The sequence below is a fragment of the Rhinatrema bivittatum genome, chromosome 1, assembly GCF_901001135.1.
Source record: "Rhinatrema bivittatum chromosome 1, aRhiBiv1.1, whole genome shotgun sequence".
NCBI lineage: Eukaryota > Metazoa > Chordata > Amphibia > Gymnophiona > Rhinatrematidae > Rhinatrema > Rhinatrema bivittatum.
Window position 1 is genome coordinate 530,012,190 of NC_042615.1, and position 14,646 is coordinate 530,026,835.

The window sequence follows — 14,646 nt, forward strand, 5'->3', positions numbered from 1 at the left end:
GCTCCTCCCCGGTTGCCTTGTGCTGTGCGCAGCGGGGCTGACCCACCGCGAGCTCTCCCTCGCGGCAGGGAACCCCGCTGACTCTCCGGGCCATCCCCGGCGTGCTCTGCCGCTCCCGGGGTCCTTAGCCGGCAGGGAGGGCATCCCTGCCGGTGCCCGTGCTGCAGTCTGGGTCCTCACCCGGCAGGGAGGTCGTCCCTGCCGGTGCCTGCAGCCTACACAGCCCCTGCAGCCAGCCTTACCTCTCCGCCTGCAGCCTGCTACAGCTTCCTGTCTTCCTGCAGCCAGCTTCACCTTCTCTGCTTCTCCATGGATCCTCCATGTGGCTGAGAACACCACCAACGTCTCAGCTCTCTCCAGCTTCCTAGGGCGCGAGCGCGCGCCTCCCGTCTACTCTTCAAGGGCCAGCCAGGTGTGGCCCCTGCTGGCTCCTCCCTGGGCGTTGTCCACCTCAGCTCTTCAAAAGGTTTCCACGTCCAGTCTGTCGTTGCCTTCGCAAGGAGTTGGTCACTCCTGAGACCCTCGTTCCAGGAGCTGCCTTGAGTTCCAGCCTTCTGCAAGGTCTAAGTGTTCCATGTTTCCAGTTGTTCCAGTCCTGATGTTTGCTTGTTCCTGTTCCTGCCTTGAGGTCTGATCTCTATCCGGTATCCATGATCCAGTCCAGATATTACAACCCTTGTACCTTGATCCTGAAACTCGCCTGAAACCTAAGTACCTTGCCTTGAATCTCCTGAAAGCTAGCACCTTGATCCTGTGTTCTCCAAATGTCCTGGTACCTCGCGGCAAGCTATGCCGTGGTCCGTGACCAGCCCTCGGGGCGGGCTGGTTAGGGCTATCTGTGTTGCAAGCCATGTACCTCGTGTCTAAGTCTCTGTGAAGTCCTTGTTCCTGATCCTGTTACCTTGATGTCGGTGCCAGATCCAGTTCCTGATCCGGTCCTACTTGTGCTGCCCTTCGTCTCTGTCTGGCTCCTGAGCCTTCTGGTCTGTTGGGCCCTGGAGTGGCCAACAGGTGGGATTCGTCCCTGCGCTTTGTTCTGTCCTGCCAGCCGTCGGGGCTTCGGATGTCAGTATCCCAGCATCGGAGTTCGCGTCGCCTGGTTCTCTCCTGCATTATCCCGTTCTCTATGTGGTCCGTGACCTGCCCTCCAGGCAGTGTCGGGGACGCGTGGGACAGGGTGGCTCGTGTCTCAGTTCCAGGAGTGGTCTGAGCCGGGTACCCTGAGGGACTGTGCTCAAGTCTTCCTTTAGTCCATATTCCTGAGTCTGCATCTGCACCTACAGTATCTCGCTTCTGAATCTACCTCTGCATCTATAGTATCTCGCTTCTGAATCTACCTCTGCATCTACAGTCCCTTGCTTCGGAACCTACCTCAGCATCTGCAGTACCTCACCTCTGAATCGACCTCTAGTACCTTGCTCCTGAGTCTACGTCTGCACGTCCAGTATCTTGTCTCTGAGTCTACGTCAGCATGCCCAGTAACTTGCTTCTGAGTCTACATCTGCACTCCCAGTACCTTGCTTCTGAGTCTACGTCTGCACTCCCAGTTCACTGCTTCTGAGTCTACGTCTGCACTTCCAGTACCTGTTCCTGAGTCTCATCTGAATCTACGTTCCAGTCTTCGCTGCCCTGGCCTCTGTCCAGCCTGCCGCTTCGTGCCGTATCCTGCGGCAGGTCCGAAAGGGCTGGGAACGGTCGGAGGACTGTTCACAAGACCAACATTGCGTTGTTGGGTCTTCTGAAGCGTGCAGGTCCGGAGGAGGGCCTGTCGCCTGGTCATCACTCCAGTCTTGTTTCCGTCCTGCCCATGCTTGGGCATGCCACGCCTCCCGCGGCCCTCTTCGGAATCCTCTGGGGTCGAGCCGCAGCCCAAGGACACACCTCTCTCTCAGGAAGTGGGATCGCTCACCGAGCGCTCCACAACACATGGTGAAAGGAGGACAACCAATGGGACAGTGCTATACCGGGGTACAAATTATATCGCAAAGACAGAGAGGAGCACCCGGGAGGCGGTGTGGCACTTTATGTCCGGGATGCTATAGAGTCCAACAAGATAAACATCCTGCATGAAACTAAATGCAAAATTGAATCTTTATGGGTAGAAATCCCTTGTGTGCCGGGGAAGACTATAGTGATAGGAGTATACCTCTGTCCCCCTGGTCAAGATGGTGAGACGGGCAGTGAAATGCTAAGAGAAATTAGGGAAGCTAACCAAATTGGTAGGGCGGTAATAATGGGAGACTTCAATTACCCCAATATTGACTGGGTAAATATATCATCGGGACACACTAGAGAGATAACGTTCCTTGATGGAATAAACGATAGCTTTATGGAGCAATTGGTTCAGGAACCAATGAGAGAGGGAGCAATTTTAGATCTAATTCTCAGTGGAGCACAGGATTTGGTGAGAGAGGTAACGGTGGTGGGGCCGCTTGGCAATAGTGATCATAATATGATCAAATTTGAATTAATGACTGGAAGAGGAACAGTATGTAAATCCACGGCTCTCGTACTATTCTTTCAAAAGGGAAACTTTGATAAAATGAGAAAAATTGTTAGAAAAAAACTGAAAGGAGCAGCTACAAAAGTCCCTCGTGAGAGGCTTCTACAAAACCTAAAAAGTCATGGGATAGGAGGCAATGTCCTTTCGTGGATTACAAGCTGGTTAAAACACAGGAAACAGAGAGTAGGATTAAATGGTCAATTTTCTCAGTGGAAAAGTGTAAACAGTGGAGTGCCTCAGGGATCTGTACTTCGACCAGTGCTTTTCAAAATATATATAAATGATCTGCAAAGGAATACGACGAGTGAGGTTATCAAATTTGCGGATGATACAAAATTATTCAGAGTAGTTAAATCACAAGCAGACTTTGATACATTACAGGAGGACCTTGCAAGACTGGAAGATTGGGCATCCAAATGGCAGATGAAATTTAATGTGGAAAAGTGCAGGGTGTTGCATATAGGGAAAAATAACCTTTGCTGTAGTTGCACGATGTTAGGTTCTATATTAGGAGCTACCACCCAGGAAAAAGATCTAGGCATCATAGTGGATAATACTTTAAAATCGTTGGCTCAGTGTGCTGCAGCAGTCAAAAAAGCAAACAGAATGTTAGGAATTATTAGGAAGGGAATGGTTAATAAAACGGAAAATGTCATAATGCCTCTATATCGCTCCATGGTGATACCACACCTTGAATACTGTGTACAATTCTGGTCGCCACATCTCAAAAAAGATATAGTTGCGATGGAGAAGGTACAGAGAAGGGCAACAAAAATGATAAAGGGGATGGAACAGCTCCCCTATGAGGAAAGGCTGAAGAGGTTAAGACTGTTCAGCTTGGAGAAGAGACGGCTGAGGGGGGATATGTTAGAGGTCTTTAAGATCATGAGAGGCCTTGAACGAGTAGATGTGACTCGGTTATTTACACTTTCGAATAATAGAAGGACTAATATGCTGCTATCGATTTTGATTTAGCATACCTTTTATTTTACGATGCCATGTCCTCTGCGGGATTTAAGTGATGCCCTAAATGAATGAGGACCATGTCTATCACATTTCCACATGAGTGAAGGGTCCTCTTCCTAGGGGGCATTGCATGATGTCCGGGGTTGCAGCAGATGCGCCCAGATGACGCCAAAAGGTCATTGAGCCCGATACGAGAAGAGAGAGCGACTCTTTGGATAGAGCAAGTCCGAGCCATTGGCATCAAGGGCATTGACAGCAAAGGACTTTGGTGCTACAACTATGGCCATTGAGCCCTCAATATCGTTGATACCATTGGTGCCGAAGACTTATAGGGATGCTGGAGACAGGCATTCGCCTAGCTCCTCCAGGTTGAAGATGTTGGGTTCATCGTCATCAGCCTCAGTCCCCATTGATGCACAGTGCGGGCACAGGGTGCACCAGCGGATGCTGTGATGCCTCTGAAGCTACCCTGTGAGGAAGAAAGCCAATCATCCACAATGCCCAGGGGTTTGCCACAGCCTCCATCAGTCCAGATGTCTGCCATTGATCCTCCTCTCGGTTTCAAAGAGGATATGGCTATGCCTTCTTGCTCCCAGACGGTCTTGGCATCAGTGATGTTTGAGGAGGATTTGGAGAAGCACATGCAGGTGGCCATGGAGCAGGCAGTGTATGTAGCGCTGGTGATGGGGCACCGACAGCATTGAGGCCAGCACTGACATACCTTGAGCATCTGCTCTAATCGCTACATGCACTGATCGGCAGTGGCTTACTAAGGGGGTGATCCATCCCGGGTGATAACAGGGGAAGGGGTGCCATTACTGCGGTCCTGTGGTGGCACGGAGAAGTAACATGCTGGCAGGGTTCTTATTCCCCACCAGCAAAAGTGAGGCCTGCAGCGGAAGAGGAGGCCCTCAGGTGCTGCTGGCGTTTCTTCCAAGCTGGCGGCAGAAGAAGAGGCCCAGCGGTGCTGCCGGCCTTTCCCCAGAGCCTGTGGCAGATGTGGATGCCCAGCAGTGTTGCCGGCCTTTCCCTGGAGCCGACAGCAGATGAGGAGGCCCTGCAGTGCCGCCGACCTCTCCGGAGCCGGCGGCAGATGCAGAGGCCCTGTGGTGCCGCCCAGCTTTCCCCTGAGCCGGCGGCAGATGTAGAGGCTCTGCAGTGCTGCTGGCCTTTCCCCGGAACCAGCGGTAGAAGAAGAGCCCTGCTTTGCAGCCAGCCGCCGAAGCAGAGGTCTAAATGTGGGTGAGAGAGAGCGAGAGATTAGCCCTGTGAGGGTGTTTGTGTGTGTGTGTGTGTGTGTGTATGAGAGGATGTGTATGTGTTTGAGAGGGCACCTGTGTATGTGTTTGAGAGGGCACTTGTGTGTATATGAGGGTGTGTGTGAGTGTATGAGAGAGTGCATGTGTGAGGGTGCCTGTGTAGGTTTCTGTGAGAGTATGCTGTGTGGGTTTCTGAGAGAGTGCCTATGTATGTGTGCCTGTATATATGTGAGTGAAAGGGGTTAAAGTTTGTGTGCTTCCTCCAATTCAGGACAATCTCAGGATGACTAGAAATCTAAAGTTCCAGGGAATATAGTGAGCGAGAGATTTTTTTTATCCTTATTTTAATTATTAATGTAGTATGTGATGTCTTATTTTGAAATATTTTATTAGTGTTTGGTAATTCTATTCAGCTGTTTTGATATGTATATTTTTTTTAGTATGGTTTTACTATTCTGATTGATTTATATTTCTTGACTGTTTTGTTTTGAGGAATAGTGGTGTTCTGCTTATCCATTATTGCACTGCATACAGAATCTGGCTGCTTGTGGTTTCCAGTTCAGTTTTTGTGTGTGTGTGTGTGTGTGTGTGTGTGTGAGAGAGAGAGAGATAGAGGCAGCATGTATGTGGGTGAGAGATAGAGGAAGCGTGTCTGTGTTGTGAGAGAGATACAGAGGACGTGTGTGTGTATGTGTGTGTGTCTCACACACACAGGCTTCCTCTAATCTCTCTTTCTCTCTCTATCACACACACACACACACACACCTCTCCCTCTGTCTCGCACCAAGCATATATATATGTGTGTGTGTGTGAGAGAGAGGGAGCATATTGTGTGTGCGTGTGCATCCCCAGTCTACTACAATCTTAGAATGACAAATATGGAGAGCTGGAGATTTTTAAAATCCTTATTAGTTTTAATTATTGGGTGTTATTTGATGTGTCTGCTGTTTTGAAATATTTTATAAATGTTTATGAAATTTTTAAATTATATGGAGGGGGGGGGGGTACCAAAGGAAGTATCTGCCCCGGGTGCGAAATACTTTAGGTATGCCACTGCTCATTGGCATGCTACCAATACAGCCTGTGGCATTGATGCCTGGGGCATGGAAAGTGCCACTGGCCAATCAGTGATCAACCCCACTTCTCCAGAGGGGGGGGGGGGGGCCCGAGAACTCCCTCAGAGATGGGGGGCAACCTCGGGGCCTGGGCCAAACTGTCAGTTTCATCAGTTCCCATACCGCTGGCCGGGGACTAAGTGCCATGTGGCCCATCGCCTGTGGAAGACAGTGATGACGATGCCACTTTGACTTCAGGGGGGATGATGACTCTGTTGCTTCCGACACTGATGTATCAGATGGTCTTCCCTTGGACCATCTCCTCCATTTGATCGAAGGAAGTCTCCACTGGAAGACCTCTCCTTTGCAGGGTTTATGTTGATGGAGGAAGCAATTCCCTTTCACTTAGAGATGGAGGAGCATACCTGGCACAAGTTTGCTGGATAGCCTCCAGAATATGGAGCAGCCGAAGGAAATTGTGGCAGTCCAAATACATGAAATCCTTGTGGAACTGTTGATGACAATGTGGGAACACCCTCTCTCAGTGCCTATTAACAGGAAGGCAAACTAGGTTTAACCACTACTAACACCAAATCACTACTAACACCACTACTGACACCAAATGACTACTAACACCAAATGACTTCCGGTCAGTACTACAAGCATTAATTTTTTCAAGCACTGATTACTGTAATGCCCTTCTACTAGGATTACCCCACACCACAATAAGACCACTACAGGTATTACAAAACACAGCTGCAAGGATTTTAACTGGTAAAAGTAGAAGAGACCATATCACCAAAACCCTGATTGAACTACACTGGCTACCCATTGAACAAAGAATTCAATACAAGACTCTTTGCACCATACATAAATTAATACACGACGAAAAGGCAGAATGGCTGAACACAGCCCTTCACGTACACGTTCCTAATAGAAACTTGAGATCAGCAAACAAAGCCCTACTAACTATTCCCTCAGTAAAAACAGCCAGACAACTCAAGTGAGGGATAGGGCCCTATCCCTGGCTGGACCTATAATATGGAACACAATGCCTTTAGAAATCAGAACACAGAGACTTCAAAGCATTCAAAAAAAGTTTAAAAACATGGCTATTTAAGCAAACATACCACAAAGGGAATGAAGAGTAGAATCCAGGGAATTGTATGATGCAGTCCGAAGAACTCCCACACACACACACACACACATCAGCTTACTCGAATGGTGTGTGTGTGTATATTTTTATTTTACTTTACCTCTATTAGATTGCAACAACGGAGGACCAGACTTAAGTGTTAATTTATCTTACAGCTGATATACTTAAAGTAGACATGACTTATCACAACCACTGAATACTATTTAATATGAAACTGTTACAGTATTTGATGGCACCTGTTTAATATAACTCAACTCATTTAAGTTTTTGAATTATGTGCCTTATTGTGAACCGTTGTGACTGCAACTAGCTTAACGATGGTATAGAAAAGATTTTAAATAAAATAAATAAATAAAATAAATAAAAAAAAATTTTTCAAATAAATCTCATCCAATAGGCTCTCGGATTCGACAAACCTCAGTTACCACACCAATCTGTGGTCTTCTAATCCGCTCTGAAGAAGGCCAGGTTCCTTCGGACCCATTCCTTTGCACCCCTGGGGAAGGATCAGAGGTCCATGGATGCTCTTGGGAGGAAGGTCTTTCAAGTAGCTATGAATATTGGCCACAGAGCAGCCAGTATATGCAGGACATTCCAAAGCAGGTGCAGGAAGTAGCCGAGCAGCTGCCTCAACAGCAGCAGGATACACTCTAGTCGCTGGTGCACAAGAGCCTGGAGTTTGGGAAACTATAGGTCCGGTCGATCTATGATGTTTTCGAAATTGCATCAAGCGTGTCAGCAGCGGGGATTGGTTGCCTGGCTGTGGGCCTCAGACCTCCGAATGGAGGTGCAGGAATGATTTGCAGATGTGAATTATACAGGAGATAACCTCTTTGGAGATAAAGTGAAGGACACGGTGGCTGTGATGAGGCGTTCTCTCCACACATTCACATCACATTATTATCTGGATAGGGATGGCCGACATGACAGCAGGTTTGGCCAGTCTGTCCTTTGGAACTTGTTAGAGGTTTAGAACCCAACACCGTTCCTGTCTATGGCCTGTTTTTGTTCAGGCTGCCCCTCCCCCCCCCTTGTTTCCAACAAAACTGCTTATTAATGTGTCCATTAGCACTTGTTTTGGTGTTTTGTTGATCCCCTTTATGTTAGGCAGCAACTTATATCTGGGGATTCACCCATGTGTAAGGACTGCCATCCTTATTGTCCTCAGAGAAAGCAGAGTTGCTTACCTGTAACAGGTGTTCTCTGAGGGCAGCAGGATACCAGTCCTCACAAAACCTGTCCACCACCCCGTAGAGTTGGGTTGCCACTTCATGGGTTATTCCTGAATTCTTTATTATGAGACTGAAGGGACCCCATCTGGATGCATGGTATAATGGCAGGCTGAGCATGCTCAGAGAGGCTCAGTCAAAGTTCTAGAAACTTTGACATACGTTTTCTGTGCCGAGCTCCATCGGATGATGTCATTGATGTGTGAGGACTTTCATCCTGCTGTCCTTGGAGAACATCTGTTACAGGTAAGCAAATCTGTTTCTTAACCCATTGCCTGTCTGGTTTCACTAATACTGCTTTTCCAAGTTTGTATTACAAATTGTCCTTCAAGACTGATTACTATATTGTATTCATTTTTGTGTGTGTGTGTGTCTTCTCTAGGTATTATTTTGGGTTTGCTGGTACGGCAATATGGGAGGCTTTCAAACCTGGACAAGATCTACATGGCCTTTCCTGGAGAGATTCTAATGAGGTTGCTGAAACTTGTCATTTTACCCTTGGTCATATCGAGCATGATTACAGGTATCTTTACAAATTAGTTTGATCAACATAGTTTTTTGACATACATTGCTTACAGAATGGTACCTTCCTATTTGTTGTCTGCTCACAGATACATAAGATATTTGCACTTCTACTGTATTACATGTTTGAATGTCCAGTTTGCTTCTTCTAATCAAGTCACTTTGATTTATGTCGCTGCTATTTTTTCATGTCTCTACCCTTGCCTCCTGCCAAAAATGATGATACCTCAGGATGATTGCTTAGGTGCTTCTCATTCCTTTGATGGCTGTGGTCCGGAAGATGTCCATTAATGTACATTAATTTCTATAAATAAGAAATAAAGTTGGAACACTGACAAGAGTAGAGAGTCTCTGCCCTCCAAATATATCGAAAAAATGCGATAAAACCAGTAACTCAGCTGCATTGCTTCATCAAAAAAATGGAAGAAAGGAAGAATAAATTTGTCATTTCAGTTTCATAAAGGATGAAGGTTCACGTGGAACTAAAACATTGGTAATTTTTCTTCCTTCTGCTCCACTAATACCGAACCTATGGGTTATATCCTCTCCTCCAGCATTTGGAGGCAGAAATCTTTTTTTTCCCCTGTCGATAACAGGGCTGAATTAGCCATGGTCTCATGGAAACTGTCAATCAGGCCCGGGAGGCAGGGCTTCCAAAGCAATGTCAGAGATTTGCTTTGAGACTGCGCGTGGTTTCCTGCGCTCGGATCAACTCTCCTCAGTCTGTTTTATCTGCGCGTGGGATCGCACGCGATGCTCCAGACCTCCTCAGTTTTTGTGTAAAAAAAAAAAAAAAAAAATCAAACGATGAAAGAAAGAAGAAAGGACCCTCGACCCTCCGGATTCAAGCCTTGCGCCTGTGGGGAAGGTCATGTCTTGGACGGATGGACATGATAGGTGCTATCGGTGTCTAGGCCTAGACCACCCGATTGCCACCTGTTCCCCATTGTTGTAGGATGTCCCCGTGGGCGAGCCGGCAGAGGGCTGACAAAATCCAGGCCTTAAAACTAGGCCGAGGGGGGTTGTATGCCGCCCCCCCCCCCCCCCCCCCCCCCCCTCTGAGGCACGATTGTTGCCGGGGCGGCCTCAACGGCACCTCCCCAGTAGCGCCGAGTGGCCTCTATTGAGCCCTCTACTTCCAGGCCTGGAGGTCCTCATGGGCATAAAAGTTGTCCGGAGACGTCCCAAGGCAGAGACCTTTCCAGTCGATAGCAGGGCTGAATTAGCCATGCTGTCATGGGAACTGCCAATCAGGGCCCGGGAGGTGGAGCTTAAGTAGCAGAGCTCAGATTTTTGTAGTCTCTGCGACTGCGCGTGTGTTCCCGCGCAGGAAGTAACAGATTCTCCTCAGCTGTTTTTTCTGTGCACGGGAGCGCACGCGGAGCTTCTTTCTCCTCACAAATTTGTTTTTGGTAACAATGTCGAAGAAACCGTCCGGGTTTAAACCGTGTCCCTGCGGTAAGATCATGTCCGTCACTGACGGGCATGATTGTTGCTACCGCTGCCTGGGACCGGATGATTTTTTTTTTTTTTTCAATTTTCACAATTAAACATCATGAATCATTTCTTAAAGGGAAATACGGTACATAATCTGGAATCAAGTATAACAAGAATTTTCTAATAACAGGAAAAAAGAGAAATTTACCTTCCATATACATTCCTAAATATAAGAATTATTGAGGCAAGAGCTAAATTGAACGAAGTGAACAATATTTGCAAACATGCATTAATAGATAGAAAAGATAGGTGAGCAACCATTCTAACTTAGCCGATCACACTACAGGTATTTCGGCGGGGTGACCCAATAGAAAATCCCTCAGCTGTTTAGGGTCGAAGAAAACATAGTTGTTCCCTTGGTAGCTTATACAGCACTTGCATGGAAATTTTAAAACATATCGGGCACCTATATTTAGTACCCTCTGTTTCATAATGAGGAATTCCTTCCTACGTTGCTGAGTTATTTTAACTATATCGGGATAAATCCACAATCTTGCATCATAAAATAAAGCTGTTCTATTCCTAAGGAACTTTTTCAACAAAAATTGCGGTCTGATAAGAACGCAAAAGAAATTAGTAAAGCTTTCCTTTCTTTGACCTCTGTCTCTATGGATAATTCCAATATATCAGAAATATCCATAACTGGTAAATTATCTTGTACAGCCTGAGGGGCCCCTTGGGGCAGATAGTATGCCCTAGTACACACAGGGAATACAGTTTCAGGTATTTTTAAGACATCCTTCATGTAAGTTTTAAATAGGTCTATTGGAGAAATTAATCTCACTACTGGGAAATTAATCACTCTCAAATTTAACATTCTGAGACTATTTTCTACTTTCTCCAGTCTTCTTTCTATAGCGTTTTCTGATTTTACAAAGTCTTGTTGCAGAGACTCCATTTCGACTGTGTTTTTTGTAGAAAAATTTCTCCAAGAGCCCGGCGACACAGGGCCTATAGAATGCTTTAGCTCAAGCTCACCAATAGGACATCAACTACGTAGTCTTCTCCAGGGCAGGTGGTGAGGACGCCACCTCAAAAAAGAAGATCTTCTTCCTGTGACCAAACCTCCGGGACCGGAGGTAGGACCAACAATCATCAAAATATTCACGGATCCGAGTCGCATATTGATACACGGGGCGCACGATCTTCGGGAAAAATACGAGTGCACCGTGACTCCAGAAAACATTCCAGACCGGAATGGAAATCCCACTCGAAACATGGAGACTCCAAGTGACATCGCTCGACGGGCCAAAAAGGGTCGAAACTGTTGCTGAAAACATCGACTCAGGTACTGAGAACCCAATCGGAGCCGACGGAGCCGATGCCGAGGACACCACACTCGGCGCCAATGGGACCGGAGCCGGAACAACCAGCGCCGAAGGAGCCGACACCGAAGCCGAAACGCCCGACACCATCAGGATCAGAGACGGCACCACAACGCCCGGCGCCGGCGCCGTCGGGGTCGGAACCGGCGCCGTCGGGGTCGGAACCGGCACCGAAATGCCCGGCGCCGTTGGGGCCGGACCCGACACTGCAATCTCTCGAGCGGATGCCGAAGCAGTCTACATTGGAACCGGTGCCGCACCTCTCTCCAGACAAGAGGTCGCACCGGGCTTCGCACAAGCGAAGACATCTAAGTAAACATATAGAACCACACTTGGGATCTTCAAAGGATAGAAGTCTATCATCCTCTAAGAGTTCACTATCCGCAAGGGATTCTCCTAAAGATAGTGACAACTCACATGCAGGTCAGAGGTCAAGGCATAGCAGTTCATCATCCTCCAGACATATTCATAGGCCTAGACGGCACAGGTCATCAGATGATACAGCAGACAGGTCGCCAAGATCATCTTCTTCTATTCCAACGGGAAAGTCAACACGGTCAGAGAAGCGAACAATTCCAATTTCATCCTCTAGTTCCTCTCGTTCCCTCTCATAGTCTTCTAACAAATCCTCGGGAAGACATTCAAGACATAAGGATGAATCACTTGAAGGAGATATTGGTTCCAGACCGCCCACTCAGCAACCAATCCAACCAAGGGCTGTATCACCATGATTGGACACATCTCATTCCCGCCGGGCCATGCCTACCCAAACCACAAAGGCATTTTGGGACTTATCACACTCCCTAGCGGGATTTTTCGAATCCCTGCAATCTTCATTTATTTTATCACCTGAAGACAATCAAAAGGAACCATCGGCACAGCCGTCAATACCGCCGGTGAGCCCAAAACCGGATTCAATGCCACCGAATCCTTCGTCTCCAATTCGCTCACAAACCTCACAAGATGAATCAGTAGCATCACAATCTTCACCTTCATCTTCCACGGGCTACCCCTCAAACCAACCAGAACAACCATCCGAACCATATTCTCCCCCTGAGGATCTTTCATACCCCAAGTTTATAGAAAAGATGGGAGCCATCTTAAAATTGGATGTACAAAAATTGCCGGAGCCCAGAGCAGAAACCCTGGGACTTTAAAAAATTTTTGATACACCGGGGGAGCCTACATCGCTGCCACTGCACAATGTGTTGCATAGCGTGCTTCAGAAATCGTGGGAGACACCGTTTACGATCGCAGCGATTTCTAGGAAGACGGACTTGAAATTTAAGTTGCAAAAACCATCTACATACTCCACCCCACAATTGCCACATGAATCCATTGTGGTAGAGTCAGCATTACAAAGGGCTAAGAAGTCAAAGACGCATGCCTCAAACTCCCCGGGCAGGGATAATAAATGCTTGGATGATTTTGCCAGAAGGGTTTACCAAAATGCTATGTTAACATCTCGCATTTGCCATCATCAAATGTACAAAGAAAGCTGTACAAAGAAAGCTGGAAAGCTATGAGCACAAATGCTTGTAGTTTGGGCAATAAAATCCCAGATCTGCAAGCCCTAATGGAAGTGAACTTGGACGTTGTTGCTGTCACGGAAACGTGGTTTACGGAATCTCATGACTGGAATATGGCAATACCAGTCTAAAACTTGTTAAGGAAGGATAGAGAGGATAGGAAAGGGGGAGGAGTGGCTCTTTGTCAGAAACAATATCCAAGCATGTGAGCTGCAAGGAAGATGGGGCAATGAAGAAACACTATGGGCCAACCTAAAAAAAGATGGGACATCCATTTTTATTGGAGTGGTTTACAGGCCTCCAAATAAAAAGGAAGAGATGGATAGAGATCTGGTTGAAGACATCCAAAAGATAGGAAAGAAGGGAGAAGTGGTGATCGTTGGAGACTTTATTATGCCGGATGTAGACTGGAGAATCCCATCTGCAGAATCTAATAATAGTAGAGAAATAGTAGATGCCCTGCAAGTAGCTTTGTTCAAACAAATGGTTATGGAACCCACGAGAGAAGGAGCTATACTGGACTTAGTGCTCACTAATGGAGATAATGTCTCTGATGTCCAGGTGGGCGCCCACCTCAGCACAGGTGATCATCAAATGATATGGTTTAATATCACAAAAAAAGATACGGAAAAGAAGCACAAGTTTTGCAGTTCAAAAACACGGACTTTGATGAAATGGGGAATTACCTGGAGGAAGAACTAAAAGGCTGGGAGAATGAGAGAGATGTGGATCAACAGTGGACCAATCTAAAAGGAGCAATTACCAAGGCAACTAATCTATATGTTAGAAAAGAAAAGCAAAAGAAAAATGAAACCTATCTGGTTCTCAAAGGAGGTAGCTGACAAAATAAAGGCTAAAAGAACAGCGTTCAAGAAATATAAAAGATCCCAAAGGGAGGAGCACAAAGAAGAATATCTGGTAGAACTGAGGGAGACAAAGAAATTAATCAAGATGGCAAAAAGTCAAGTGGAAGAGAGGATTGCCAAGGAGGTAAAAAGAGGTGACTAAACATTTTTCAGATACATCAGTGAAAGGAGAAAAGTTCATAGTGATATAGTGAAATTGAAAGGTGGAAAGGATCAATGTGTGGAGAGAGATGAAGAAATGGCAGAAATATTAAACGAATACTTCAGTTCTGAGTTCACTAAAGAGGACCCTGGAGAAAGGACCTTCGCTAGTTAACAAGAAACTGGAGGGGAGTGGAGTAGATGTAACTCCATTTACAGTAGAAAATGTATGGGAAGAGCTGGAGAAACTGAAAGTGGACAAAGCCATGGGGCCTGATGAAGTTCATCCCAGGATACTGAGAGAGCTCAGAGATGTGCTGGCGGGTCCGCTGTGTGACCTGTTCAATAGATCCCTAGAAACGGGAGTGGTGCCGAGTGATTGGAGAAGAGCGGTGGTGGTCCCGCTTCACAAGAGTGGGAACAGAGAAGAGGTTGGTAACTACAGACCGGTTAGCCTCACTTTGGTGGTGGGAAAAGTAATGGAGTCACTGTTGAAAGAGAGAATAGTGAACTATCTACAGTCAGGAGAATTGCTGGACCAGAGGTAGCATGGATTCACCAGGGGAAGATCTTGTCAGACAAATCTGATTTACTTTTT

The 14,646-nt window shown here is 46.8% G+C and overlaps 1 protein-coding gene across 4 annotated transcripts in view; it reads left to right on the forward strand.

Annotated features, from left to right (window-relative positions):
* SLC1A1 (solute carrier family 1 member 1) overlaps window positions 1-14,646 on the forward strand; it is an 805,722-nt gene that overhangs the window by 211,894 nt on the left and 579,182 nt on the right. For all 4 annotated transcript variants that reach the window (XM_029613486.1, XM_029613471.1, XM_029613480.1 and 1 more), the window contains exon 2: window positions 8,551-8,691. In XM_029613486.1, the coding sequence (XP_029469346.1) occupies window positions 8,551-8,691 (141 nt within the window). The remainder of the gene's footprint in view (window positions 1-8,550; window positions 8,692-14,646) is intronic.